Source organism: Aricia agestis, chromosome 6 (assembly GCF_905147365.1).
Source record: "Aricia agestis chromosome 6, ilAriAges1.1, whole genome shotgun sequence".
Lineage (NCBI taxonomy): Eukaryota > Metazoa > Arthropoda > Insecta > Lepidoptera > Lycaenidae > Aricia > Aricia agestis.
This window is the reverse complement of record NC_056411.1, coordinates 2,655,223-2,682,814: the sequence shown is the minus strand read 5'-3', so window position 1 is coordinate 2,682,814 and position 27,592 is coordinate 2,655,223. Positions and strand designations below refer to the sequence as shown.

At 38.2% G+C, this 27,592-nt stretch overlaps 2 protein-coding genes across 3 annotated transcripts; one reads left to right on the top strand and one right to left on the bottom strand.

The window, feature by feature from the left end:
• Positions 1-662: 662 nt before the first annotated feature.
• LOC121728360 (UBX domain-containing protein 6) lies at positions 663-20,137 on the top strand. Of its 2 annotated transcripts, XM_042116521.1 has the most exons (10): positions 663-769; positions 1,016-1,342; positions 1,650-1,786; positions 2,302-2,443; positions 2,644-2,738; positions 3,073-3,226; positions 4,117-4,274; positions 4,871-5,000; positions 5,381-5,664; positions 20,117-20,137. In XM_042116521.1, exons 2-9 carry the CDS (start codon positions 1,097-1,099, stop codon positions 5,654-5,656), a joined length of 1,338 nt encoding a protein of 445 aa, XP_041972455.1. In that variant the 5' UTR covers positions 663-769; positions 1,016-1,096; the 3' UTR covers positions 5,657-5,664; positions 20,117-20,137. The 2 variants fall into 2 exon arrangements, with proteins under 2 accessions (XP_041972455.1, XP_041972454.1); XM_042116520.1 differs by lacking the exon at positions 20,117-20,137 and having other exon boundaries at positions 5,381-5,729.
• On the bottom strand, positions 9,625-26,570 carry LOC121728358 (structural maintenance of chromosomes protein 4). Its single transcript, XM_042116518.1, has 24 exons — positions 26,148-26,570; positions 25,871-26,062; positions 25,490-25,666; positions 25,171-25,275; positions 24,076-24,263; positions 23,813-23,953; positions 23,002-23,170; positions 22,355-22,467; positions 21,690-21,902; positions 21,272-21,394; positions 19,955-20,072; positions 18,452-18,654; positions 17,904-18,088; positions 17,245-17,371; positions 15,808-15,949; positions 15,136-15,264; positions 14,694-14,851; positions 14,309-14,447; positions 13,797-13,976; positions 12,787-12,969; positions 12,105-12,234; positions 11,403-11,520; positions 10,814-10,997; positions 9,625-10,028 (listed from the first exon to the last, which is right to left on the bottom strand). The coding sequence occupies exons 1-24, from the start codon at positions 26,421-26,423 to the stop codon at positions 9,867-9,869; spliced, it is 3,855 nt and encodes a 1,284-aa protein (XP_041972452.1). The 5' UTR covers positions 26,424-26,570; the 3' UTR covers positions 9,625-9,866.
• Positions 26,571-27,592: the final 1,022 nt, after the last annotated feature.

Below are 27,592 nucleotides of genomic sequence, written 5' to 3'. Positions count from 1 at the left end.
ACTCAATTATGAAGTTGACAGTCAGCTGCCAAACTGCGAAAAAACGAAACGAACACGACTTTTGAAAGGTATATTTTTTTTAATTTATTGGGAGCTGGAAACGAGTCCTTTGCTCCAGTTGAAAGGGATATAACACTACGATGTTGCCACTTTTTAATTTCTTCACTTTCTTGACAGACTATACATTTTAAAAAACAGAAAAAAATAGACGTCTAGTTTTTAAGTCTATGGTTTTCCCTTTGCCTGTCCCGACCGGGACGAGTTAAAAAAAAAGTCTATGGTTTTCAAAAATGACGTGTGACATTGACATTAGAATTTTGACGTTTGACAGACTATCAAACGTCAAAATCTCAGTAATATATTTATATGTATTATCTATGCGTCAAAACTCAAAGTGCGATGATGGTTTTTTTGTGAATAAATTTTGAAAAATTCTTGAAAAACTAACTAATGTCTGTGTTTGATAAAGCAGTGTTCAATTCCACCTTATACGAAGCTCTGTATCTTCAGATAGAAGATACTTTGACCTTCGCTAAGGAATTTTTCGACTCATGCGTTTCGTCTTTGCAAATTGAAAGTTTGCCGAAATCGCTAATCGGCTTACCTGAATTATCATTTTATGTTGAATTCGCTGAAGTATTCTATTTCAACGAGTTCCAAGTGTTGCTTTTGAAGACTTTCCTTCTAATCCTGTTATTTACTCTTCTATTGATTTTGATCTCTTGGCGAGTGTATGGCAACAGAATTTCAGAGCGGTTTATGAAGCCAGGTGAGATAAGAAATTTATGTTTAAAACTATTAACAAAGAGTGTATTTTCGTTAAACTATACTTTAACAAGTTATTGTTGATGTAAAACAAAACTTATGTATATTTTACCTGTAAAACCTCCATCGTGGGTATCACAGACACAATAGATTTTCAATTGTTGTGCGGCAGCTGGCTGCCAGCTGGCCGCTTGGGGATTGATGGGTTATTTTTTTAAATATTTGCAAATCAGTCATGGTTTTGTTCCAGCTACATCAGCAACAATTGAACAGCTAAAGGAAAGCGTCTCTAAGCTTAAACTTCCTAAAGAGTACACACCAAGAAACTAACATGGCTGATAAAATAAAAAAGTTCTTTCAAAAGAAGAAAGCCGATGCTAAATTCAAATTGGCCGGGCCTGGGCACAAACTTAGTGAGACTACAGTGAGAAACCAACCCTCCAACTCAAAGCAAGCACCGGCCCCTCAACGCTCGGGGTTGTCCGAGGAGAGCAAACTAGCCGCAGATGCAGCACTAGCAAGACTGCAACAGAAAAGAGAACATCCAGCTTTTAATACTTCCCTGGCAGCAATTAAAGTAAGTTTCATATTATGATGATTTCTTAGGTTTACACGAGTATAACTCATTTTATTACAAAGTTTGAACACGGATTTTGTCATGGAGCACTTTTTATCAATCCCGATGTTTTGGCTACCTTAAATTAGTCGGGATTAATAAAAAGTGCTCCGCGACGAAATCTGTAAGTGTTCAAACCTTGTAATATAATAAGTTTCATATTATGGTCCAATGAGTCAAATATTACAATTTGTTAACTTGAATCTAAAATAGTTTTTAATTTTTGGACATTTAAGTATGTATAGTTAAAACATGTCACTTTTTAAAGGCACAAGTTAAGAAAGAACTGGAAACAGAGAAGGCAGAGCCATCTTCAGAACTAAGTCAAGTTAAGGAAAGAATTGAAAGAGTTCAAATTGAGTCAGATTTGCCTAAAAACTTAGCTGTGTCGGGAGTATTTTTCAGGTAAGTAATATATTTGACATGGGAGAGCCATGCTTCGGCACGAATGGGCTGGCTTGACCGGAGAAATACCACGCGCTCACAAAAAATCGGCGTGAAACAGCGCTTGCGCTGTGTTTCGCTGAGTGAGTGGATTTACCGGAGGCCCAATCCCCTACCCTTTTCCCATTCCTACCCTCTCCGATTTCCTTCCCTACCCTCCCCTATTTCCTTCCCTACCCTCCCATATTACCCTATTCCCTCTTAAAAGGCTGGCAATGCACCTGCAGCTCTTCTGTTGCTTTCCATCAGGTGACCCGTTTGTTTGTTAGCCCCCTTATTTCATAAAAAAAATCTTATGTTTTTTTTTCTTTTATATTAGATACCTTGTAGCAAAATCTCTTTTCAAAATAATTATAATCCCATACAGCTGTCTCAAAAGTAGATGAGTCATAAAACTACTGTTTGTATCAAAATAGTAGTCATTTTGTTTAATTTAAAACTCAAAAACACACTTAATTTTTTATTTTTTTTTGCAGATGTCCACTTATTAGTAATGATATACTGTCAAGAGATGAATGGAAAAAGAATATAAAGACTTTCTTGTATGAACAGTTGGAGGAAGAGAGAGGACTGACAGCCTGTCTCATAATACAGTCATGTAATCACAATAGGGAAAAGGTGAATTTTCGCATCCTATACCCATAGTAGTATTAAAAATGTGATAGTTTGTCTGGCTACTCTGTCACCACTGAACCGATTTTGATGAAATTTGGTAAAGATATACTTTGAGTCTTGGGAAAGGACATAGGATACTTTTTATCCTGAAAAAAATCCCTGTTATATCCTAATTAATAAAAAAATATATAATTTTATTTCAGATTGACAGTTGTGTGGAGACACTATGCAAGTATTTGGAGAACATCATAACATACCCAGAGGAGGAGAAATATAAGAAGATAAGGATGTCGAACAGGTGTGGATTTTTAATAGTTTCTTTTGAAAAAATAAATATTCACTTATGTACAAAATAAATATAAATATTGACTATAGACAATAAGATGGTATGATGTGAAATAGCGCTCATTATTTGTCAGATACATCTCAACATGCAAATATTTTGAAAATTAAACCTAAATTTAGTTTTGTTTGTTTTCTAAAAGATTCATACAAAGAGGTAAGTACAGTTACTTGCAGGCTGCATGTTGCTAACCCCTGCTTTCATAAAACAAGTGTTTGCTATCACAACATATTTATGCATATTTTTGTTGTACATTTTTGTCTATGTTCAGCAACCATGTATTTTACAGGGTGTTCACAGAGCGCGTCCAGCCTATAGAAGGTTCTATGGAGTTGCTCCAGGCAGCAGGCTTTGAGCAGAAGAAACTGCCCAACGCTGATGGTGTAGAGGAGGACTTTCTGGTGTTCAATATTGACAATGTGCCTTCAGTGGAGAGTTTGACAGTAAGAGCCCTTTTCATTAAAGTACACATCAGATGATAAGTATTATCACCCGACTACAAAATAGTGGTCTATTAACGGCAATGTAATTTGGAACGGGCTCCAAGGATATCTGTCTTGACAATTTCGGACGAGAATCGAGACACGATTTTCTGGCAAACTTTTTGAGGAATGCCGATACCAAGATTTGGGTCGAAACTCTGATAATAATAATTATTTTCAGACATTAATAGACGCATCTGAAATAATTCCAGACGTTAATAGACATGTTTTAAATAATTCCAGCCATGCCCATCTCCATAAAATGGAGATGGGCAGGTCACACTGTATGATGCAAACAAAGTAAATGGAGTCAGAGAGTCATTATGTGGTATCCAAGAGATGGCAAAAAGACAAGAGGTCGACCCGCCATGAGATGGGAAGACGAAATTAAACTTAATGCTGGACCGTACTGGACAAGAGTAGCACAGGATAGAAAATATTGGAAAGAGCTGGAGGAGGCCTTTGCCAACAGGCATACCAAATTAAGAGACTATATTATATAACAAGAAAATCCTTATAATACTTGCAGTATTATATCCTTATAAACAGATAATTCGGAAAAAAAGGCTTAATAATAATAAAAATAATTCCAAACGTAATAGACGCATCTGAAATAATTCCAGACGTATCAGATGCATAGCTAAGACCTTCCCCAATTCTTCACACACAATCCATGTGTGAAAGGTTGGGAAACATTATTTAAAAAATCTTATTTGTTGTGCTAAGTAAGCGTTACGAGATATTAGCTGTATATACACCGCGGACTTCCATATATCTCACGGACCACAGGTTGGGAAACACTGATCTAAGATATTCCATTCTTTAATAGACGCATCTAAAAATAATTCCAGACGTTGATAGACGCGCTACGGTCGGCTGAGCCCATCCAGTTGGAGTTGGACCGCAATCTCCAGGTGCTGCTGCCGTCGCAGGCCGCCGCCAAGATGCAGCTGCCGCCGGCATTCTACGCGCTCACACCAGAAGAGATTAAGAGGGAACAGCAACTTAGGTAATAGTTCAAATAACCAAAAGCAAGTTTTGACTTTTCGATGACATAGAAAGGTAAAGGTGTTATACAAGGTAACGAATATAACGGATAATACTTTAGGGTGTGTATGTGTCCCTTATATAGAGTTCACTTTAAAAGTAGTAGCACTGAAAGAGCAAAATTTTTTTTGGAACGAAGTTTCTAATATCGCGTGTTGCAAAAGGCGTGTTTTTTTTTACTAATGACTGTCGGTGTTTATTATCCGACAACCTTATGTCATAGGAAAAGACTTGCATTTTTTTTTGCGAAAGGGGGCTAGACGGAAAAAGCTGTAACGACACTTTTTGACCGACACTTATTTAATACCTGCGAAGTAGGGGCAGATGGCGTTGATGTGGCGATGACGTCAACTGGCGGGAAATTTAAAATTCTACCATTCCTCTATGGCGGGTTTTTTTATAACTTCATTCCATCCGGGTGTCACTTGACACCTCTCAAGTTTTTTGCGTTTTGTATGGGCAAGCGCTTCAGCGTCATGAATTTGTCCATACAAAAGCAAAAAAAAAGTTACTCTTTCAGTGCTGCTACTTAAAAAAAATTATTTCAATGTGTTTCAGAACGGAAGCTCTCGAGAAGAGTCAGATGTTGCGGACGAAGGCGATGCGCGAGAAGGACGAGATCCGCGAGATGCGGAAATACAAGTTCGCCATCATCAGAGTGCGCTTCCCCGACGGTATACTGCTGCAGGTTGTTATACTTTATACAATGTCTTTGTAGATTAATTATTTCCGACCTATAAACTTAAATACCAATATTCATAACCTTAAAAAAATCATTACCCATTTTATAATGATATCTTTAAAGGTTAAATATTATTTCCTACCTACAACCACATATTTTATTCACTATCTTTCGTGACAGGTCAACAAGTAGGACCTTCTAAAACTAGATTTTCAGAAGGTTCTACATTAGTACTACCTTCTGAAAATGGTACCATACTACCCTTTTTTTTCACAAATTCTTAGAAATCAAGTCTTTGTCTCAACCAAACTATTTTTCCACTTCCACCAAAAGACCTTTGTTATTCTTACCTAGTGCTTTTAGTGATTTTTTCCATTCTATTCTAGGGCACATTCTCAGTGTACGAGCGGTACAACGAAATCCACGAGTTTGTGCAAGAGAACCTCGAACACAGCGGGCTGCCATTCGTCCTCAACACACCGACCGGACACAAGCTAATATACGACGAGGACGCCAATAAGACCCTTATCGACCTGCGACTAGTACCCGCGACAGTGCTCACTTTCGCGTGGCACCATTCTGTGCTCGACGAAATTAATAATAGCCCAAACAAGGATGTTTATTTGAAGCCCGAAGTGATGGTTTTGGTGCAAGAGATTTAGTCTATGGTATAGTACCGACACACTTTCCCCGCGTTCCACTTGACGTTTGAGGCAATTTGAGCGTTTTGATCACAGAAATAAATCAAGATAGAACGGCTAAGCGGGTGGAGTACGCGTGTTTCAATCTTGCGCAAGTGAGCAAGATTTGTTGAACATTCATTCAGTCAGCGCGCACGTCTCGAATTGATTACACCGGAGCGGTTGTGCAAAAATGCCTCATTGTGCAGTGTCTAATTGTAAAAACAAGTACGAAAGTGAATCGTTCAAAGAGAGGTATTTCTTTCCACGGGTAAGTTATTTGTTCTAACTAAAAGCAAAGCAAAAATTGGCACGAGCGATTCCTTAGCAACACACGCGCGTCGCCGTTCTATCTTGATTTATTTCTATGGTTTTGATCGTTTTTAACGTCAAGTGGAACGCGGGGTTTATGACAAAAAAAAATACGTGTGGCACTCGGGGACTTTTTATCAACTTATGCAATTATAATTCGCATACGTCTAGTCGCACGCACACAAACACAGTGCCGAAGTCTGGTAACGCCGCACCGACCGGCACAACGGTACGTCGCGTGGATTCGGTCGCCGCGCTCAAAGCCCGCGACAAAAGCTATGCAATAGCTTAGAATCTGTTTAAAAAGTGCTAAGTGCTATTATAACACTAAGATACATGCTTAATAATCACCCCTACCAATAAAGATAACGCAGCCTATAATTATTCAAGGTTTGTTGTCTTTTTCTGTCAAACGATTTTTCCAATGTGCCAAACAGAGACAAGCACCTAAACTTTCATCTGTTACGAACTGTCAAACCATTTTCGAAAATGCTTCGAAATGCTCTTAGGGTAAGACGCCCATTTTGGCCGCTTGATAGACGAGCTAATATAGGCCGGTATAAATAGTCAGTACTCAAGATGCATCTCGGTCTCAAGACACGGTTCGGTCCCGTACCACGAAAAGGTTTTGAGACTCAAACAATCGTACGAAAATGTTTCGTCCTACTCTAACAAACGTGAAATGACATTGTTAGAGCAGGACGCGGCATTCACGTCCGATTGTTTGAGTCTCAAAACGGTTTCGTAGTAGACCTACTGTAGGCTCTGTGATTGGTTGGTTGTCAAAATTTGGACCAATCACAGAGCCGAACCGCGTCTTGAGACTGGGTCGCATCTTAAGTACTGACTATTTATACCAGCCCTAGTATAGCTACTCGCTGTATACTATTATCTTTATTAGTAAGGGGGGATAATGCGTAAATAATAATTAATAATAACGCCACAAGAACAATAGGACTGCTGAAAGTTTAGTGCACTCTCTCAAAAGGCACAAATCATGCTAATCGATAACCTACGATGACTGAATGCTGCTTATGAAATATCTGCAATATAATAATACTAGTGAATCGCAGTATAAATAAACAGTAAAAAATCATAAACCATTTTCATTAGACTAGAATGGCAATTATAACAATGCAATGTTACATTTGATTTTATAACGTTTTTCCGTTGTCTCTATCCCTACTCTGCGGACTGCGACGGTCCTAATATAGAAGCACTTCTATTTACTAGCATAAAGACTGCATCCTTGCATAAGTTATATTTAAATGAATTTTGTTGTTAATGTTGAGTAAATTCTATGGTCCTTATTCCTAATATTGTATGCACGATTTATACTGTTGATACAGTTACACTACTACTAAACATTTGTTTAAATAAGTCCTAAATTAAAAGTACCGTTTGCCACTTATCAATGATTCAACAAATTGGTCTTTCTTGGCATACTGTAAAGTTTTAATGTAAAATATAAGTACTTATTTATTGCTTCTTAAAAGATATGAAATTAACATCATAACATGAAATTGAACAGTTTCACAGTAACTGGAGTAAATGTTGACGTATTTATTTATAAGTTATTTAAAAAAAACTATGTTGTAATATTTATTACTTCAAGATCAACAGGTTCGCGTAGCTTGTTCAGCTCTAACTTATATGTGTATGTGACATCAGATGTATATTTATGTAAGATGTTATCATAATAAATATATGATTGGTATTATAATATGTTGTTTTTTAAAGATGGTTACTCTTATGCTGAATGTGTGGACGAAAGCCCGAGCCGTGGCTTTTACTCTACGTGATTGCTCGATCGAGCAAAACCGTATGTGAGTACTTAGTGTGGCGGTACCCACAATTCGCCTAACATTCCTGCATCGCACTATCGAAGTTTTCTGAGCGCGTCAGTATATATGTTACGCTCAAAGACCGAAATCGCTCAATGAGCGAAAAAATAGCTCACAACGCGTTGTGGTCACAGTGAAATTCGCGTCGTGGCTCTAATGAAAACTGCCACGACGCGTTCTGGCAATCACAAAAATACCATAACGCGAAATTCGTGTTGTGGGCTGTGGCTGATATGCTATTCTTTTTCTTGAATTGTTCTTGATTGATTAATCGTCCATAGGTATGGAAGATTATATTTGAATTACCACGCGTACTACAAAAAAATTTTTCTTTTACTAAATCACTGCATAACGTGTTTTTCATTATTATTTATAAAATATCCATAATTCCATACCATACGTACTAATATTATTACTGTATGTCTGGCGCATCGTAGTTGCGGGCATCAACTAGTAGTAATATATTTAAATTATATAAATAAAAATAAAGCTAAATTTTTATAATTTATTAAGATTAAGATCAGATTACCTTATATTTAAAAAAAAACAACAACAACAATAACACGTTGCGCCAGACAGACAGACAGTAATAATATTAGCACGGATATTATGGAAACATGGATATTTTCAAATAATAATGAAAAACACGTTATGCAGTAATTTAGTAAAAGAAAAAATATTTTGTAGTACGCGTGGTAATTTAAATATAATCTTCCATACCTATGGACGATTAATCAATCAAGAATAAATCAAGAAAAACGAATAGCATATCAGCCACAACACGAATTTCGCGTTATGGTCTTTTTGTGATTGCCAGAACGCGTCGTGGCCGTTTTCATTAGCTCTAATGTGCTGTTTCACTGTGACCACAACGCGTTGTGAGCTATTTTTTCGCTCACTGAGCGATTTCGGTCTTTGAGCGTAACATATATACGACATCTGAAATGTATCACGTGGGCTTCGGCCTGACCGGGCATAACACCTCGCTCGGTCGGAAGATCTTCCTTTGGCCACCACGCGCTATTTCCACATTGGTGACCCTCGACAGAACACGCCTCCTTCATCATCATCACTCCCCGCCCCTCCGCACCGCGCCAGCCAGCATCGCCTCATCGGGTACCTCGTCCACTAGCCGCAATGTACCGCGGCCTGGGCGACTCCGCATCGGCATCATCGTGCTCTCTCACTACACCGACCAGTCAGCAAGCAGAGCACATCTCTCCTGGTTAACACGTAGCATCGGCCCCGCACGGCAGCTTATCCGACTCACTGGATCCCGTGCAGCAGCTTACAGTTCCGACTCACTGCAACAGTTCCGACTCACTGGAACTCAATGACACTGGCGACTCAAGCGACAAGACTTCAAGATTCGACCTCCGGTCTTCGGGGGGGAGTGATGTGGCGGTACCCACAATTCGCCTAACATTCCTGCATCGCACTATCGAAGTTTTCTGAGCGCGTCAGTATATATACGACATCTGAAATGTATCACGTGGGCTTCGGCCTGACCGAGCAAACACCTCGCTCGGTCGGAAGATCTTCCTTTGTGGCGGCCACGCATATATCCCACATTAGCATTAGGCTCCGAATTTCGCGGAGACCGGGCAACAAAAGACCTATTGCCCTTGCCTCGAGGTATGGGCCTTACTTTTATCCAATCCTGGTGTTTAGAATAAGAATATAACGATGGAATTTGAATACAAATCTGAAGAGACGGATAAAAACGTTCTGTCTTCATTTGATAAAAACAAAAACTCGTACAAAAATATGCAATTGAAAAAATATGTTTATTAAAAATATATATACCTTACCTTATAATACTTTATACAATCTACACCAGCTATACTCTGAACTCCGGCCCGCTGGCCGCATGCGGCCCTCCGAAACTGTATCAGTGACCCGCGAAAAGATAGATAACTGTTAATTTTGAACAACGTTATTTTGCAACGTTTAAATAATTAACTCTGTGTGCGGCTCGCGACATCAGGACTAAAATGTGTTTGTGGCCCGCATAAAAAAGGTTGAGTACCACTGGTCTACACCGACGTTACGATGTCTTTAGGCTCTGGTATTTTGTTCTCTATGGTGACCGACTTGGTGCAGTCCTCGGTCTTGTAGATGCCCACCAATCTGTTAGACACCTCAAACATGTTGTACCTCAGAGATATGATTATGAACTGGGCGTTTCGCGTTCGTTCCTGAAAAAGTTGAAAAGGTTGACTAAATTATTGTATTCAAATTGATTCAAATATATTCTTGATCGTCACCGTATCGCCTTCGCCTCGCCGTCAACCAGGCGTCAACCTAACGTATGCACGTAACCAAAGCGTATCAGTAGCGCCTGCACGTCAACTCGGCTACGGCTAGGCGACGCGGGACGCCTCGCTTATGGCTCGGGGAAGGGGGCGGAAGGCGGGTGGATGACGAGCCGTAAGCGGGGGGACTGCTAGTTGACCACGCGTCGCATCCCGGTTCGGAGCCTGTTCCGAGGCGAGGCGATTACGTTACGGTTCCGCTTAGTGTGCATTGCAGTAGGGAGTTTCATACAAACAATATTGAACGGCTCGAGCCGATACGGTGCCCTTTCCGAGTTGATATGTGTGCTGTGGCCTGTGACCTATAATGTGGTGCAAACTATCTATTGCTAGTAAGCACGGTGACATCAAGGCTTACACAATATATTTACCATTACTCTACTAGATTTTTTAAATCTTTACGTAGTCTTCCGGACGTTCGACTTCCAGCGTTTATATTCGAATTTCTAAAGTTCAATACGGCACAATTAGGCATTTAGGCATTTTTAAAATTCCGATTGACGTCTGATTCCGATAGCAGACTAAAGAACATACTTTCGAAAGACGAGAATTGCTCGTCGTTTGGGAACGCGATATAGCACGCGAAGTACATACACATGCGGTATCTATCTTGATATATGTCTGTTGGACAGTCTAATCTTACATTTAACAGATGATCTAGAACTTACCTTGATGTAGTTAGCAACGATGGACACGTTCTTGAAGTCCAACGCGGCGTCGATCTCGTCCATGACGTATAGCGGCGTGGGGCGGTAGTAGTGCAGCGCGAACACCAGCGCCAGGGAGGACAGCGTCTTCTCCCCGCCGGATAAGTTCGATATGTTCTTCCACGACTTGTTTGGGGGACGGACACTGGAAATAAAAGAATGTCAGTTAAAAGTAATAATATATTATTATTAAGCATGACATTGATAAGAAGTCTACACGCCCAAAAACAGAATCAGCTACGGCGCCTTTGCCGACTTCAAGAACGCCGACAATCGGCAATTGTAATAAGTAATTGAGTGTTTGCTGTTTTCCTGTTAGTATTATATTAACACACATGACACAGTCTCTATACCCTTCAATTATTAAGGTATTTATGCAGCGTATAAATTCTAGATTCACTGTTTGTCTGTCAAGTGACATTCTTAAAGTGCCAGACAAATACAAAAAGCAGACATTGTATAGTTATTCACTGTGTTCTAATTTTTATTTGTAAAATGATACAAAATCACACTTTAGTTTTTTTGTATTTCGTTATAATGAAACTAATACCTGAATATAATCCCCTCGGTGAAGGGATCTAGCGAGTCGACGAGCTCGAGCTCCGCGTCACCACCCAGAGTGATCATTTGGTACATCTCCTTTAATTTGTTCGTTATCGTGTTGAAACCTGGGGGAGGAAAATAATAATCAAATACCTTGTTTATGGTAACTAAAGACTGCAGACACAGTACCACTACCAAAATAGATACGAAGAGTTATGTTTAATACAAAAATTATTCAATCGAGAACGTTTACTAGTTTCGATTTTTAAATGTCTTAGATATCAAAATCAAATCAAAACATTTCCGAACGTCGATACTAAGGTGCCTACCACCGGTTCTAAATCTAAATTTTTGGTCTAAACTTATTGATATTTTGGCATGAGACAAAAACTAGTGTATTTATATTCACATCAGATTTACTGTGACAAAGTTTCAAGCGATTTTGAATAAACAGTAACATTCTCCATTGCATATGATTGCTTTAGAGCGATGGTGCACTGTCACGACCACAGACATAGATCAAGATAGATACCGCATGTCGCTCCATTTGTATGAAAACGAGCGTGCCACTTTTTTACTACCCACTGTGACGTACCGATGATATGGCACGCGAAGTACATACACGTGCGGTATCTATATTGATCTGTCTGTGGTCACGACACTTTCTGTCACAATTAAAATTTACAGTTACCGTGCAATCACCACTCACCACTAAGGAAGTCTGTCGTCCGCTTTTTCCTGAGTTGGTCGTAGAGCGCTCTCATTTCGTTTCTCTTCGTCGTGATTTCGTCCAACTCCGCCGCTCTCTTCAGATATAACTCCTCTTTCGTTCTATAATCCTGTAATAAAATAGAGATGGGGCAGGTTACACACAGGAAAAAACCATGGAAAACCCCTTATAAATACACAGCAAATAACTATAGACGGTATGCTTGTCTGTCATCTAGCATATTGAAAACGTTATATACCGTAACAGAAAATGGCATCGATACGAAGAAAACGCTACATCAGTGTTTTTCAACCTTTTTGATGACGCGACGACGAGGCATGAATAAATATTTCGCCGCCACATTTTTTCTAAGGGTCAATTTATACTAGCGCAGAGTCTGAACATAACAAATTCGACCTTAACTCCAAAGCGTTAACGCACTTTATTACTTCTGAGAAGTTAAAAAGGCGCGCACATCCGCGCGAATTCGCGTGAATGCGCCCGACCAACGCTGATTGGCCTCGCAGAAGTAATGTATGCGTTACGCTCTGGAGTTAAGGTTGTATTTTCTGTGTTCAGTTTTTGGGAATTCGCTTCGACTCTGCGCGATTATAAATTGACCCTAACATGCTAGACAAAGTGTATGTGTAAATATATATAACCAGGTAAAACATATTTATACCTGTATAGCCTGCACATTGGGCTTACTATCCCCGACCCTCGCCTTCTGCGCCGCGAGCCTGTTCCGCAGCTCGTCCACCGCGCACTCGTCCAGCTCCTCGGCCGAGTGGGTCGCGAGCGGCTCCGGCCGGTCTATGCCGGGGACGCCGTCTAGGCCCGGGTCTTCGAGTTTGAGAGATGATAGCTGGAAATGCAATTTTATTGTTATGTATGTATAGTTGCATTGAAGCCTCCGTGGTCTAGTGGTTAAGAGCGTGGCTCACGACTCGGAGGTCGTGGGTTCGAATCCCGCGTTGGAAACATGTTATTTCCAAGTTTGGTTAGGACAACGCAGGCTGATCACCTGATTGTCTGACAAGTAAAGATGATCCATGCGTCGGATGGGCATGTAAAAAAGTCGGTCCTGCGCCTGATCTCTCGCCAGTCGTATCGGTCTTCCGTCCCAGTGGGTTATGAGAGTGAAGGAATAGAGAGTGCTCTTGTGTACTGCGCACACACTTGGGCACTATAAAATTACTCCTGCGTAACTGGCCTGGCTGGTTTCAATGAAACTGGGCTCCATCACCGAAATCGGTGTAGGGAGTATTATAGTTGTATATGATAGGAGGACAACCTGCGATATTTAATAAATACCGTGAAACCGGCTACGGTGTTTGATGCACGCGTCACCTTGCAATATAAAACAATTATAATATAAAACAGTTATTTTTTAATTTCACTCTATACTAAATGTAGTTTGAGCTCGATAACTCCAAAGGTAAACATAAATATAATGAGTAACAGCATTTAGAGTCTCGATTCGCCATCTAACTATTATAGTGTAATGTTGTTTAATTAGGGTTATGGTATAAACAACGATTGCCAGAAGACTATGTTTGTTTTGAACAGAATCTGAAAATGTAGCATAAAAAAAAGTTTTTGTTTTGCCGCACTGTCTCTTGTGTCATGCGGTCTTTTCATGTCACTTCAGAGTTCAGTGATAATTCTTCAAACTTCAAACACGAAATTTACCTCCTTCTGCCACATAGGCGTCTTGCTGGTGCAGTCCTGTATGCTCTTCTCCATCTTGCTGACAGCGTTATTGGCCTCGAGCCGCTCGCTCTTGGCCTTGTTCTCTTTGGCCTGCAGTTTCGAGATCTCCTGCCGCAGGCCCGAGAATTCCCCTGTACCCTCGTTGATTTGTTCTTCGAGCTGTAAATCAAGTTATTTCATTGATTAGTATGAGAGACCGAGTTTTGCTTATGAAGACATGTGGAATTGAAGACGTGAGTGGAAGAAGGAGGTAACTAACAGTTAAAAAATTACAGATTTTTGCTCTAGAGCCGGAAAAATTATTTGAAATAAAAAACCGTGGATTTTATGTGCAGTCAAATATATTAGCCATATGGTGAAGTAGGTAAGTTACAACGTTTGTTCAAAAAGGGAAAAAATTGAGTAATTGTCCATAAGTTATAAAATGTTAATTATGTGGTTCTTCCACCCACGTCTTCAATTAAAAAATGTGCAGAGTAAATCTAGCTTACCTCTTCAAACTCCTTCTGAAACTGTGACGTGTCTAGAGTCAGCTGTTTCTTCTGACTGTTGAGGTTTTCCAAGTTCTTCAATGTATCCTGTAGATCCGCGTCCATTTGGTTTATCTTGTCTTTTGACTTCTTAGCATTCCTGAGACACGAATTTAATATGTTTTCAGCTATTTAAAAACTAATTTTAAAATTCAAAAAATATTTCGATATTGTACTATGTTTCTAATACTAACATTTATTTCTAAAACGATGAAGAAACATCATATAATTCCATAGCCTCAATAATTTCATAGATTGCTTTTCAAAATAATCATACAACTGTTAGACATAGAATTTTTCTAATTTCTAACTAGCATATCAAAGTTCTGATTTTATTACAACTCACCTCACACTAGTGTTTATAGCAACTCGCAGTTTCGTGATCTCGCTGGACACTTTGTCGATCTTCTTCGTTAGATCGTCAACTTGTTTCTGTAGATCCTTCACCTTGCTGCCCGCAACCGCGGAGATCTGTGCGTCTACGCCCGCAACTTCTTTTTCCACCTAATAATTTATCATATTAAGTGCTTGTTCACACATGCGGGAACCGCGCGGTTCCCGTGCAGAAATCGAGCGGTTAAGTGTGAACGCTATAATACAACGCCACAGTAATAAGCTGCGAGCGGTTCCCGCTGTGTCTGAACAAGCACTTAGTGTCTAAACACACTAGGCCGAAGTTACGCGGCGTAAATTCCGCATGATTACGTCCGCAATGGTTTTTTAAATTACCGATGACACTTTAACGTTGTTAGTGGCGGCCGAAAAGGAAGATCTTCCTTTTAATTTACCTCTCCGGCGTTATATTTGGCTTTATCTAGCTTCTCTTCAGCGGCTTTGAGGTTTTGTTCCAGTTTCTGCTTCTGTTTGGCGTCCACCTTACTCGACGCAACTTTCGCTTGTTGTTGTTTTATTTGGGCCTGAAAATTATTAATTGATGTTGATGAACACGTTTAAAATTGTCTTTATATCCGTTAAAAAATAATCAATCTCCACAATGGTTTCAAATACAGGAGTTATTTTTACAAGGGCCATTTAGTTAATAAAACGTAAACATCTACAGGGTGTAAACAAAGTGATAATACTTTGAGGTGTTCATATATCCCTTGAATAGACTTCAGTGTTTAAGTAGCAGCTATGAAATAGTCACTTTTGACTTCTTTGTTTCTATAAAAATGCCCAAACATCATGAAATTCCTTAAAAAAATCTATTTCATCGCTATTTAATAATAACATAGTTGTAACTATACTGAACTCGACGAAACATGGCGGTAGCGGTCATTGACTCGATGTCAAAAACTTGACATTTTCTATTGAAACCGCGATTGACAATGAAGTGTTTATAAGCCATCGTCAATCACGGTTTATGTAGAAAATGGCAAGTTTTCAAATCAGACAGGAAGTCAATGACCGCTACCGCCATGTTTCGCCGAGTACAGTATAGGAGACATATTGTAACATACCTTCAGTGCAGGCACCTGGTCTGTCAAGCTGCGCAGTTCAATGTCCAACTTCTGTAGCGTAGTCTTGCCCTCGCGCGCGCTGCTTTGTATCGACACTAGCGACTCCTCTAGTTCAGACTGTTCACTTCGCAGCTCACTCAGCCTGGAATTCACCATTTCAATAATTATTATAAAAATAGCTAATATAAATAAAACAGTCTATGACGAGACGCATGGGAATATTTAAACAATAATTCATAGGCTATGCTACTATTACTATACTTTTTCCAAAAATTTGTTTATTTGCAAAAATATTTAGTATCATAGAAATATAGGAAGTGGTGTCAATTGCTAAGCTATCACTCATTTTAGATCCTAAAATCTAAATGCTTCTAAGCTATATATATGTCGCAGCCGACTGGTTTAAATAGCCGTTCAATCAAACAATCTCTTTGACTGAAGCTTTTATATTGTATATTTTAGTCGCTCAAAACGTTCAACACTACAGCTGATTCAAAAGCCGCCGTCTAATTGAAGTAGTTCAGCGCTGTGGCGCTAGGTGCGTTTTATTTACAATATGGCGTCAACTAGCAGGTGTTTGTTGGTGTTTGTTGTTGTTTTTCGGAAAGAAAGTAGTTAATAAAAGTTACAAGTGTTATTAAAGAGACAAAAATTGTGGAGGCACATACGAGTGAATCAAAATTTCAACAAATATTCGAGGAGCAATTACGGGATTATGAAATGGATGGATGCAGCCCCCCCGAAAGGGGGGTTGGGGGGGCACAGCCCCCCGTCAAAACGAAAACAAACACAATCCAGAAAGTCCAAAAGTTGGTTAGGTTAGGTTAGAACTTAGACCACAACACAGAGGGAGCCGAGCGAGCGCAGCGAGCGTGCTGCGGCAGCAGCCGGCGACCGTCGTCAAATAAAAGGGGGACTCGGGGGGCGCAGCCCCCCGCCAAAACAAAAACAAACACAATCCAGAAAGTCCTAGTACCTAAACCAGTTGGCTAAGCGTCGTCTAGCTGTTGTGTTGAACGTTGTAGTCAACAAGTCGGCTAAACGACGTATAGCCGTGTGATTGAATGGCGTTGTTCAGTCAAAGGGCTAGCTGTTTGATTGAACGGCTTTTTAAACCAGTCGGCTGCGACATATACATATAGCTATATATTTGGTATACATAATATTACGTATACCAAATACAGCAGCATCTTGACCCGTCATGTGAATTTTCAAATATTCAAGGCAAAGATCTACTCTGTATAGTTCACCGTTTAAATATTTTAATCAGTAATGGGTGTACAGCATGTGGTGGTACCCACAATCAGCCTAACAATCCTGGATCGCGCTATCGAAGTTTTTTAAGTGGGGGCTCCTGCCTGACCGAGCACAACACCTCGCTCTGTCGGAAGATCTTCCTTTGCGGCTTTCACGCTTAATCCCACAAGCATATCTCACCGTTGCTGCAGCCCCTCCAGCCTCTCCTCCTTGGCGGCGACGTCTCTGGGATCGTGCGCGGTGTCCTGCTGCACGCTGCTCGACATGCGCCCGCGCAGCGCCGTGCGACCGCCCCCGGACATCGTACCTGGGAGTGCAATGTATTTTAACTAAGACGGAAAAAGTTGTAGGGTTACAAGTCTTTTTTTTTGTGTGTCGTTTGTTTTTCGTTTTGTATGTCGTTCCATACTAATAAAATTATAAATATTATGTATGTCGGCGCGAAGGTAAAACCGCCACTAATTCCTAGCGGGCGGCTTATTACTCTTAATATAATTGAGAATTTATTTATGTTATGCTAAAACTGCGTGCAGACGATCCCGAGCCGAGGAGAGAGCCGCGGACTCGTTATCCGTTCTAATAATAATTTAATTTAATTTTAGTTGTGATAGGAACGTAAAATATAATATGATTATTGATTAGTCTTTGCAACTTGGACCTTTTACCCAACGCCTACAAAGTGACGATCTATTATCTTATTATTATCTCATGATGAAAACCCATTCTGATGTCGTTCTTGAGCTGCCCTCCCCGCTCCGACATGTATATTGTCTAATATAAGTCCTTCATATAAATAATATCGCCTTATGTAGACATATTTCAGTCTCGTGACTACTCACCCGCTATCTCTATGACGTCACCGTGCAGCGTGACGACGCGATATCGCGTGGCGCCGTACCCGATGCGCGAGGCCTGCTCCAGGTCGGCGGCCACCAGCGTCTCGCGCAGCGCGTAGTAGAATGCCGGCAGCACGCGCTCGTCCTTCACTTTAACGAGATCGAAGAGGCGCGGGACGTTCTCAGGGCTGGAATATTAAACAGAGTGATACAGAGATTTCTTGTGGTTTTCTGGCATATTGGAAACTTCACATGAAAGTCAAATTCAGTTAAATGCTGCGTAATTATTGTTACTAGGGGTTAGTACTTAACACACACGCACACACGGACGCACGGACGGACGCACGCACACGCACACACGTACACATAAAGGATTTTACATTTGTAAGAATTATGAACACCCTTACGAGTGTAAAAATTTTTACACACTGGATACTATACAGTGTTTTGTCCCCTTCTAATACATAGAAAAAGGACCTCGAAAGACAAAGACAAAACATATTGTAGCTTACTAATAAATTGTGTATCTTTATGAGCAAACATATACTCACTAGCTCAACTTCCTCTGGTACTGCGGCACTAGATGCTGCTGTTTGTCGAGCGCTATGAACGTGGCTCGGCCTATGTCATGCTGTTTGAGGTACTCCACGCCAGCCTGCGCTGTCTCGACGCTGTCTACTACAATGTTGTCGAGCGCTCCGCAGCAGGTCGATATGGCGACGTCGTATTTCGAGTCTATACCGCCAAGATCACCCTGGAATATATTTAATATATTTAATGTTTAAACAAAAAATATAAATCTATGATAATATTACAAATGCTATGTTTTGTCTGTCTGTTTTGAATTAAGACAGCAAAAATGTGACAGTGAAATATTAAGGGCTACACAAAACTGCGAATTCACATCGCATCGTAAAGTCATTTTTATAAATAACTAGCTGTACCGGTGAACTTCGTGTCACTTAAAAACCTTCCCTGGACTTCTACGAATATTTTAAGACTAAAATTAGCCCAATCCGTTCAGCCGTTCTCGAGTTTTGCGCTTAGCAACACATTCAGCGACTCATTTTTATATTATAGATTTTGTCGTAGATATTTGCGATGCGATGCGAATTCGCAGTTTTGTGTTGGAGCCCTAATTTAAGAAAGAATTTCAACTCAGTTTAACCCATAAATCCCCAAGCGACACCCGGCCGTCGCATAACAAAATCTACTAGAGATCGCCCAATGGTCGAAATTCGACCTTAGTTTTAACGACATTAGGACTACTACGTTTAATTTGTAAAAAAATATTGACTTTATCATATTTATTTTTTTCAACTCTGGGACTCAGCTGATCTCAGACTGGCGTGTAAGTATTGTCTATAGTATCTAAGATTCAATAAAAAAAACTATAATCTATTTTGAATTTGTCAACTTGTTGTCAACAGACTTCAAAAAGAGATTATACTTATACCGTATGTATTGGTTTGTCACTCAAAAATCTGTCATCTTCTTGAGTGTGCGTATTGTAGTGTGTGTTATGGTTTATTTGCTACGAATAATAAAAACTAAGGAAAAGTAACTCCGTCAAAAAACATGCTCCACAATGCTTGTCAAAAAAGTGTACCTTAGGTACACATTTCAATACATTTGCAATATTTAGGTGACCTTGAGCGGTACTAGGCTGACGTTACATGACAGATCAAAAGGCACCAAATTTAAAACGGTAATAGTATGGGAGTTACGATTCCTTAGTTTTTATTATTCGTAGTTTATTTGTTAAAAAAATGTGTGATAAAAGCATAATTTCAAAATAATATTAGCTCGATGCACTCCTTCACTATATAAACTATAACTGTGCAAAATTTCATTCACCTACGTTTCCGCATTTTTCATCAAAAGGGATACAAAGTTTTTCACTTGCGTATTAATATATAGATATCTATCACGATCGAGGTATTAAACATATCTGCTTAAAGTTTTCATTGGACTAACGGACTACTATACCTAAACCAAAGAAAACATGAATCAATTAACATCCCCACATTACCTAATACTATAAAATCAATTACCAGTCTCCCGAATATCCCAGGCAGTCTTCCTGCTTTTTTCTCCTTCATCAGCGCATCCAGAACTCGGCCGCGCGACCTGTTCGCGCTCATCGCCTGTCGAGACTCTTCCAGTTGCGCTCTGTATACAAAAAAATGAAAAAATACATTTCTGAATATCACGTTCTATGCCAGGGGTTCTCAAACTTATTTTGTCTACTGCCCACTTTTTTTTTTTTTAATGAAATAAAGGGGCAAACGAGCAAACGGGTCACCTGATGGAAAGCAACTTCCGTCGCCCATGGACACTCGCAGCATCAGAAGAGTTGCAGGTGCGTTGCCGGCCTTTTAAGAGAACAAATTATGTTTTAGCGCCCTCATTGTTTCAATTTAAAATGCATCCAGGTGAAATAAATCCCCCAAGCCTCTACGCAACGCCCCCATTTTACATAATAAAGCTAAAGCTAAAGATAGCAAAAAAAGGATAACGCCTATATCCTTTTTAGGGTTCCGTAGCCAAATGGCAAAAAACGGAACCCTTATAGATTCGTCATGTCTGTCTGTCTGTCTGTCTGTCCGTCCGTATGTCACAGCCACTTTTCTCCGAAACTATAAGAGCTACACTATTGAAACTTGGTAAGTAGATGTAGTCTGTGAACCGCTTTAAAATTTTGATACAAAAATGGAAAAATTATTAAAAATTTTAGGGGTCCCCATAGATACAACTGAAACAAAAAAATTTTTTTTTCATCTAACCTATGCATGTGGGGTATCTATGGATAGGTCTTTAAAAATCATATTGAGGTTTCTGATATCATTTTTTTCTATCCTGAATAGTTTGTGAGAGAAACTCTTCCAAAGTGGTAAAATGTGTGTCCCTCTAACTTCTAAAGTAATATGATAAGTCTAAAAAAAATATATGATGTACTAATGTACAACCAATTTTCGTTGGTAGTTTTTGTAGTAATTACAAAAACTACCAACGAAAATTGGTTCGAATGAGATCTAGCCAGTAGTTTCTTTTATACGTCATGAATGGTAAACCTTAATTTAACTTTCATTAAATCAACTGAAATATAAAAATAAATCAAAAACCTTTTAATTTCATAGAAATAAACCTTATTGCTGCTGCGGAACCCTTCATGGGCGAGTCCAACTCGCACTTGGCCGGTTTTTTTATGCTATCTTTATATATAGGTTTTTCGCACCAAGGATAAAATATTTCATAGTTTGGCAATGTGGTTAGCAAGTACTAAATTATTTTCTAGAAACCATGCACTTGCGTCATTTAAAGCATTGATAAAGCTTAATTCACTGATTACATATGTTTTTAAATGTTACCTCAATGTCCTAGCCTGCCCGGCTATATTAGACTCTTCTGCCTTAAGATTCTGCAGTTTATTGCGCATTTGCACCAATTCTTTTTCCTGTTTTGGCACTGTTTTAGATAATTCTTCTTGTTGTCTGTAAATACATAAAACTTGATGAGCTATTTACGTGTATTTGGAAGCATTTTTAAACAAATATAATATTACTAGCTGTCCCGGCAAACGTTGTTTTGCCACTTTTTTCTGATTTTTTTTTCTATAGACCTCACGAAGCCCGAGACCTTTCCAACGCATTCAAAACCGTGGAAATCGGTTCGTGCGTTCTGGAGTTATAGTGTCAGGAAGGAAAACCCGACTTATTTTTATATATTAGACTTTGTGAGCTTTGACTATCGAAATAGAAATTTGTATAGTAATAAAAAATAATTTACATTTTCTTTTCAGCCAAGTCTTTTGTCGCGTTCTCATAGCTCTCTGTCATTTTGTTAAGCTTCTCATTTTCCTTCTCTTCCGTGCTGAGGTATATTTTAAGCTCAGATTCTGATAACTTAAATTCTTTGTTGGCTTCATCAACAATTTTCTTGAGATCGATAAGTTTTGCCTGTAACTTATCCTTCTGTTCTTGCAGACCTTGCGTTTTAGATCTATAAAGATAAAAAGTGATTTCAGTTTTAATACAATTACTGTTATATTACTTTGTCTTGAGTAATAACAGTAATTGTATTAAAACTACTATACTAATATACACAATATAAGTTACGTATAAATATGTATAAGCCCTTTACAAATAAAAAATGTGTACACATTATAATTATACAATGTTTTTTCAATTGCTTAAGAAGTTTCATGGCTGACAAATACAAAACATTACGTAATGTCTGTATGCATATTATTGTGGATCTTTTTATTAGTAAGGGTCACCCGTCCCTGGTAATGTCCCCGTCTCCGGTAAGTAACCTGTTGATCGTGGGAAAACGAGACACAATAGATATTCTATTGTGTCTCGTTCACTGGTGAGTGTATGGGTCTTGATGAATTAATTATAACAAAATATATAATGTATATTTGAATAAGTTTGTGACAGTAATGTCCTCACCTGACACTGGCCATCATGGTCTGTAGTTCCTCCTCAGCTTGACTCTTACTCTCCTTGTTTTTCTCCAACAGTTTCTCACAATCCTCAATCTCGCGTTTGTTTTTTTCTGGAACCTACATAATATACCTATATTAATTTCGTAAATAACATACAAATAAATAAATTACATAAGTCGTCTACTAAAACAATCGACGTGTTTTTGCAGTCTAATCTGTGTGTTGTGTGTATTCAGTAGGTCTACTACGAAACCGTTTTGAGACTCAAACAATCGGATGAGAATGCCGCATCCTGCTCTAACAACGTCATTTCTCGCTTGTTAGAGGAGGACGCAACATTCTCGTACGATTGTTTGAGTTTAAACGGTTTCGTGGTACAGCCATGGAATGGTTAAAATGCCATCTATATTATAATACAGAAACCTTTATATTTGGGTTCTAAGATTTTGCATAGAGTGCAACTATTTCCAATGAACTTGTCAGCTTCACTGACATGTATATTGTATAATACTAACATCCTTTATAAAAATATAAAGGTTCTATAAATAAATTAAAATAAAAACTTTGGCTCTTGTAAGACCAGCCTTATGATTGCTTAAAATAAGTAAAATCTTATTTTTGCTCATACATACATTTATAATAAGCACATACCAATTCTAGCTCAATAAGCTTCCCTTTCTCTTGTTCTAGCAGTTGTTCTAGATTTTTCTTCTTCTTATTGGCTTGCGTTATGTCGCCTTGCACTGAGACAGTTTTCTTCTTGCAGGACTGTAGTTTCTCTGCTATTTCGTCTTTCTGCTTTTGCAATTTATCGTATTTTCTAAGATAAAAAAATTACTTAATAATAATTTATTAGGTTTACGCGAGTATCAGGTTTAAACACTTACGGATTTAGTCGCGGAGCAATTTTATTAATCCCGACATTTCGGCTACCTTACAGCAGCCGTGGTCACGGGTGGACTGTCCATCCGTGACCACGGCCGCTGTAAAGTAGCCGAAACATCGGGATTAATAAAAGTGCTCTGCGACAAAATCCGTACTTAAGACTGGGTTGCACCAACTAACTTTGACTAACCTTAACTATAACCGGAAAAATTGACAGATGTCGTATGAGAATATGGGGTGTTTGGACGCCATATTTAACTTTAACTATAACCACGCCTCTGGTGCAACCCAGCCTAAGTGTTTAAACCTTGTAAGGGCCTGTTTTACCACTTTCTAATAAAGTGCCTAATAGGCTATTCACAACTTTTTTGACAGATTCTCCATACTTGATCTGTCAAGTTAATTGGTGGATAGCCTTATCAGGAAGTGGTGAAACAGGCCATTATACTTTAATAATATCGCAATTATTGAAATATTACTGTGTAACATTAAAGCTTTACAAGAATCTAATAACAAACCCATTTTGATGCTTCTTAGCTTACTTTATTTTCTAAAATTGAATAAAGAAGAAACTTACTGTGTTCCATTTTTGAGTTCTGTAGTCTTTTCGTGTAACTCTTCCTTTAGTTTGGCTAGTTTCTCGTCAATACTGCTCAGTGTAGATTTTAGTTCTTCCATTTCTTTAGTCTTAGTTTCAATTATTTTATTAGTTTCATGGCTGCAAAGTAACAAAAAAAAGCCAATTTATTCTATGTCCATATATTTTTGATTCAAGTAACAATGAATTCAGAAAAATACTGCATCTTAGAGTTCACAAAGCAACATCAAACATCTACTCACATATACTTCTGCAGCAGCATATTCCGAGTCCGCAGTGTGGTGTTGGTCAAGTTCATCAGCTCAACAGCTTCTCTCATCGGCTGCTCCAGCTTCAACTTTTCCTGTTCAACCAGCCTCACTCGGTTTAACTTCTCTTTCCTCATCTCACTGTACTCTTCTACCTTCACTGAGAGTTTTTCTATTGGTTCCTATAGAATTAATGTTTTTAGAATTTTTGATGTTTTTTTTCATTGCTAGCTTATCAAATTTTTTATTTTTTATTTTTTATCCTCTATTATCTGCTATCGGCTTTCACTAGCCATTATCAGATGGTGTGTTCATTGGTAGTCACTTTTATGAGAGGTGTTCCACTGAACACTCAGCTCTTTCATTACTTTAGAACAATTATTCATTCTCTTCGGTCTAGTATATGCAGACGTTTCAGTCTTTTTATGTTGTGCAGACAACAATATCAAATATTAATGTATGTTAACAGTATTAAAGATTATATTTTACGCTGCATACACCTATTCAATGGGCATTGTCCAAAAAAAATCACATGTACTTTTTATATTTTTTTTCGTTAAAATAGGGTATTTTAAGAATATAAATTAAATAATTTTGAAATTCATTGGCTAGTTTTTTCTCAAAAATTTTTTAAAGTTTCGCTCTGACGTCATCATCGGCGGCTAATTGACCTCTGTAGTGTTTTAAATTTCCTTTCAATCTTATTTATAATGGCTGGTTCGTCAAATGCAAGTTCTCATTATGTGAAAGCTGATACGAGAAGCTTACCAAAAGTTCGAAATGTAATGTTGGTCGAATTTATTGCTTGTTTAACGCCATTGAAGGTCAAACTAAGGTTAAACATATTTGTTCAAAAATATAGGTAACTAATGGGTATTTTTTTCTTTTATATACAGAAAAACGATCACTGACCTTATTCCTCGAAATGTTTTATGTAATGAGCAAAATTAAAAAAAAATGGACAATCCCCATTAAATGTGCCAAAAAAAGACATACAGACTTTGTATAGTTTTTTGTTATACAGTAAACATCTTTTGTAAGGATATGTATAAAGATTTGTTAATGTGTAAAATGTCATAAAAATCTTACCTTGTATCTAGAGGTGCCTATGATGTCTTCCAAGTACTCTAACATTCCAGATTCATGTTCAGTGAGACCTTTCGGCTTCATCATGGCAATTTGTTCTACTTCTCCCTGAAACAAAAAACATGTTTGTTATGATTTACTACAGCTAACAAGAAAATACTGTTACATAATATTTATCATGCGGTTCCCAAACTTTTAAGACAATAGAAACTTCAATTTTTTCAATGAAAATATTCTAAAATAATACAACTGCTATCACATTTCATGCCTCTTTTAGTTAGTATTTAATATTTTCATTGAGAAAGTTTTGTATAGAACTCACCTGTAAAATTAAAAATCTATTGTGATCTAAATCAATGCCATTAGATCTCAACATTTTAGCAACTTCTTTGAACTGCACTCTTCTTCCGTTTAGTGTGTAATATGACGAGTTGTCTTTGTGTGCTGTGCGCGCGACCACAATCTCACTGTTTGGTACTACGGTGAACTCTTCTCCTTCCTAAAATAAAAGTAATTAATGTAAACTTTCTAATAAAAGTACTTAATTGATGTAAATTGTAAATGGTCAGAAAATATGCAAGCTGAAGCAGCAAAATAGCATTCTCCAATAGAAATGGTAAACTAATTAGACAATGTGATTTAATTAGAAGTTAGACATAAAATATAATATACTGATATACATAAAAACAACAAGTAATAATACCCCATCAATGATTTGGCAGAAGTGTACAGCAACACTGGCATTAGTAATGTTTGGGAATTTGCTTGAAGAGTGGATGAGCACTGAAATCTTCTTTGACCTGATTTTAGTGGCTCGGTAGCCAAATACAAACAACATGGAATCTATCACATTGCTCTTTCCACTGCCGTTGGGCCCAATGATGGCTGTAAAACTCTGAAAAAAACACAATATTAGGTAACAAACTTTCTTATATAACAATATATTGTAAACAAATTGTATAGATTTAACTTTTACGTACTTTATGGAAAGGACCCAGAACTTGTACTCCGGCGTAACTTTTAAAGTTTTCATTTACTATGTGAGTTATTATCAACCTAGGGCCAGTTGTATCAAATGTGAGAGCTGGTTTCGGTGCTGGAGGTATGTATATGTCTCCTATCCTGGTTCCTCCCTCTTCATCATCGGATATATGATCAATTTCATCATCGAGGTCTCCGTTGCCGTTTGCTTGGTTGGGATTCTCATCAACATCCATCGGTTCTTCATCGCCCTTCTTTTTCTTACTCTTCTGCATTATAACGCTATTTTAGATGGGAAGACTGAAGCAAAGGACGTTAATCTTACGACTTTATTAGTATGATTTCGTTAGATATCGTCGACTATTTAAACTTTGAAATTAAACATATTGGTGAACAATTCACAACAAAACCGTTTTTTTTGGATTTTTAATTTGACAGGCGACAGCGCGCTTTGCGGTTATCTGACTTTTAGTTTTTTTAAACTACCATTTTGATAGTCGCTAAAGCGTTTAAGTGCTTATTCCACTTATCCTAGCTAGGACGTCTTAACTAGATAGGATAAGTGGAATAAGCGCTTATTCCACTTGTCCTATAAATTAGAAGTCCTAGCTAGGATCCTACATAGGAGACTAATTATTAGAAGTTTCTTATTCCACTTGTCCTAATTTAGTGACTAAATCAGTTGTCATTTTGGTCAGACGTCTTCATAATGGCTCCAGTTCTATCAAAGCAACAAAAATCGGTCTTCTCATAGGTTTAGCTGTTGGCTCAATGAAAATAAAAATAAATAAAAGGCGAAAAAGATGGTTGAAAGAATTTTTGCTCCACGAAAAATTATGAATTATGAACTTTCTGAACTACTTGGAACCAGCAGACTTAAGAAATAACCTTCGAATGGATTCCAGATCTTATAACATAATATAATTAATTGACTTTAATACAGATTTAGCAGTTCCCACTACAGATAAAAGGTTGAAACATTTGGCAGCACTGATTTAGTCAGCTAGAAGCCACATTTTTTCCGATTTAGAATCCTAGCTAGGACTTCCTAAATAGGACAAGTGGAATAAGCGCATAAGTGCTTTAGCGTACAGCCAATGATATTCTACTCAAACAGATATGTTACGTCCATACTATTTTCCGGCTTAAATCTCTTCCGAACAATTTTCAAATTCAAAATTGCAAACATTGACAAATTTGACAGATAAGTGAAACAAAAGATATGAAAAACCATTTACATAAAAAGACAGTTCTATTTTTAAACGTCGAATGCGTCGAATCGTATCGCTGTCTCTTTCTTCGCCTGAGCTATGATGAAAATTCGATTTTTTCCAGATTGTTCGAAAAAATAATTGAAAATGTAAATAATCGAGGTATTTATTGCAATCAAGACATGTGGTAAGAGATTCCATGTGTTTTGTTTACTTTCGAGTCATAATTGGTA

Excerpts from the sequence above, each read along its gene's own strand:
- LOC121728360 (XM_042116521.1), top strand. The coding sequence starts at position 1,097 with ATGGCTGATAAAATAAAAAAGTTCTTTCAAAAGAAGAAAGCCGATGCT. Across the intron at positions 2,739-3,072 it reads AAGATAAGGATGTCGAACAG|GGTGTTCACAGAGCGCGTCC; the intron begins GTGTGGATTTTT and ends TGTATTTTACAG. Across the intron at positions 4,275-4,870 it reads AAGAGGGAACAGCAACTTAG|AACGGAAGCTCTCGAGAAGA; the intron begins GTAATAGTTCAA and ends AATGTGTTTCAG.
- LOC121728358 (XM_042116518.1), bottom strand. The coding sequence starts at position 26,423 with ATGCAGAAGAGTAAGAAAAAGAAGGGCGATGAAGAACCGATGGATGTT. Across the intron at positions 22,468-23,001 it reads AGCTTATTGAGCTAGAATTG|GTTCCAGAAAAAAACAAACG; the intron begins GTATGTGCTTAT and ends TATATTATGTAG. Across the intron at positions 15,950-17,244 it reads CTGGAGGGGCTGCAGCAACG|GCTGAGTGAGCTGCGAAGTG; the intron begins GTGAGATATGCT and ends GGTGAATTCCAG.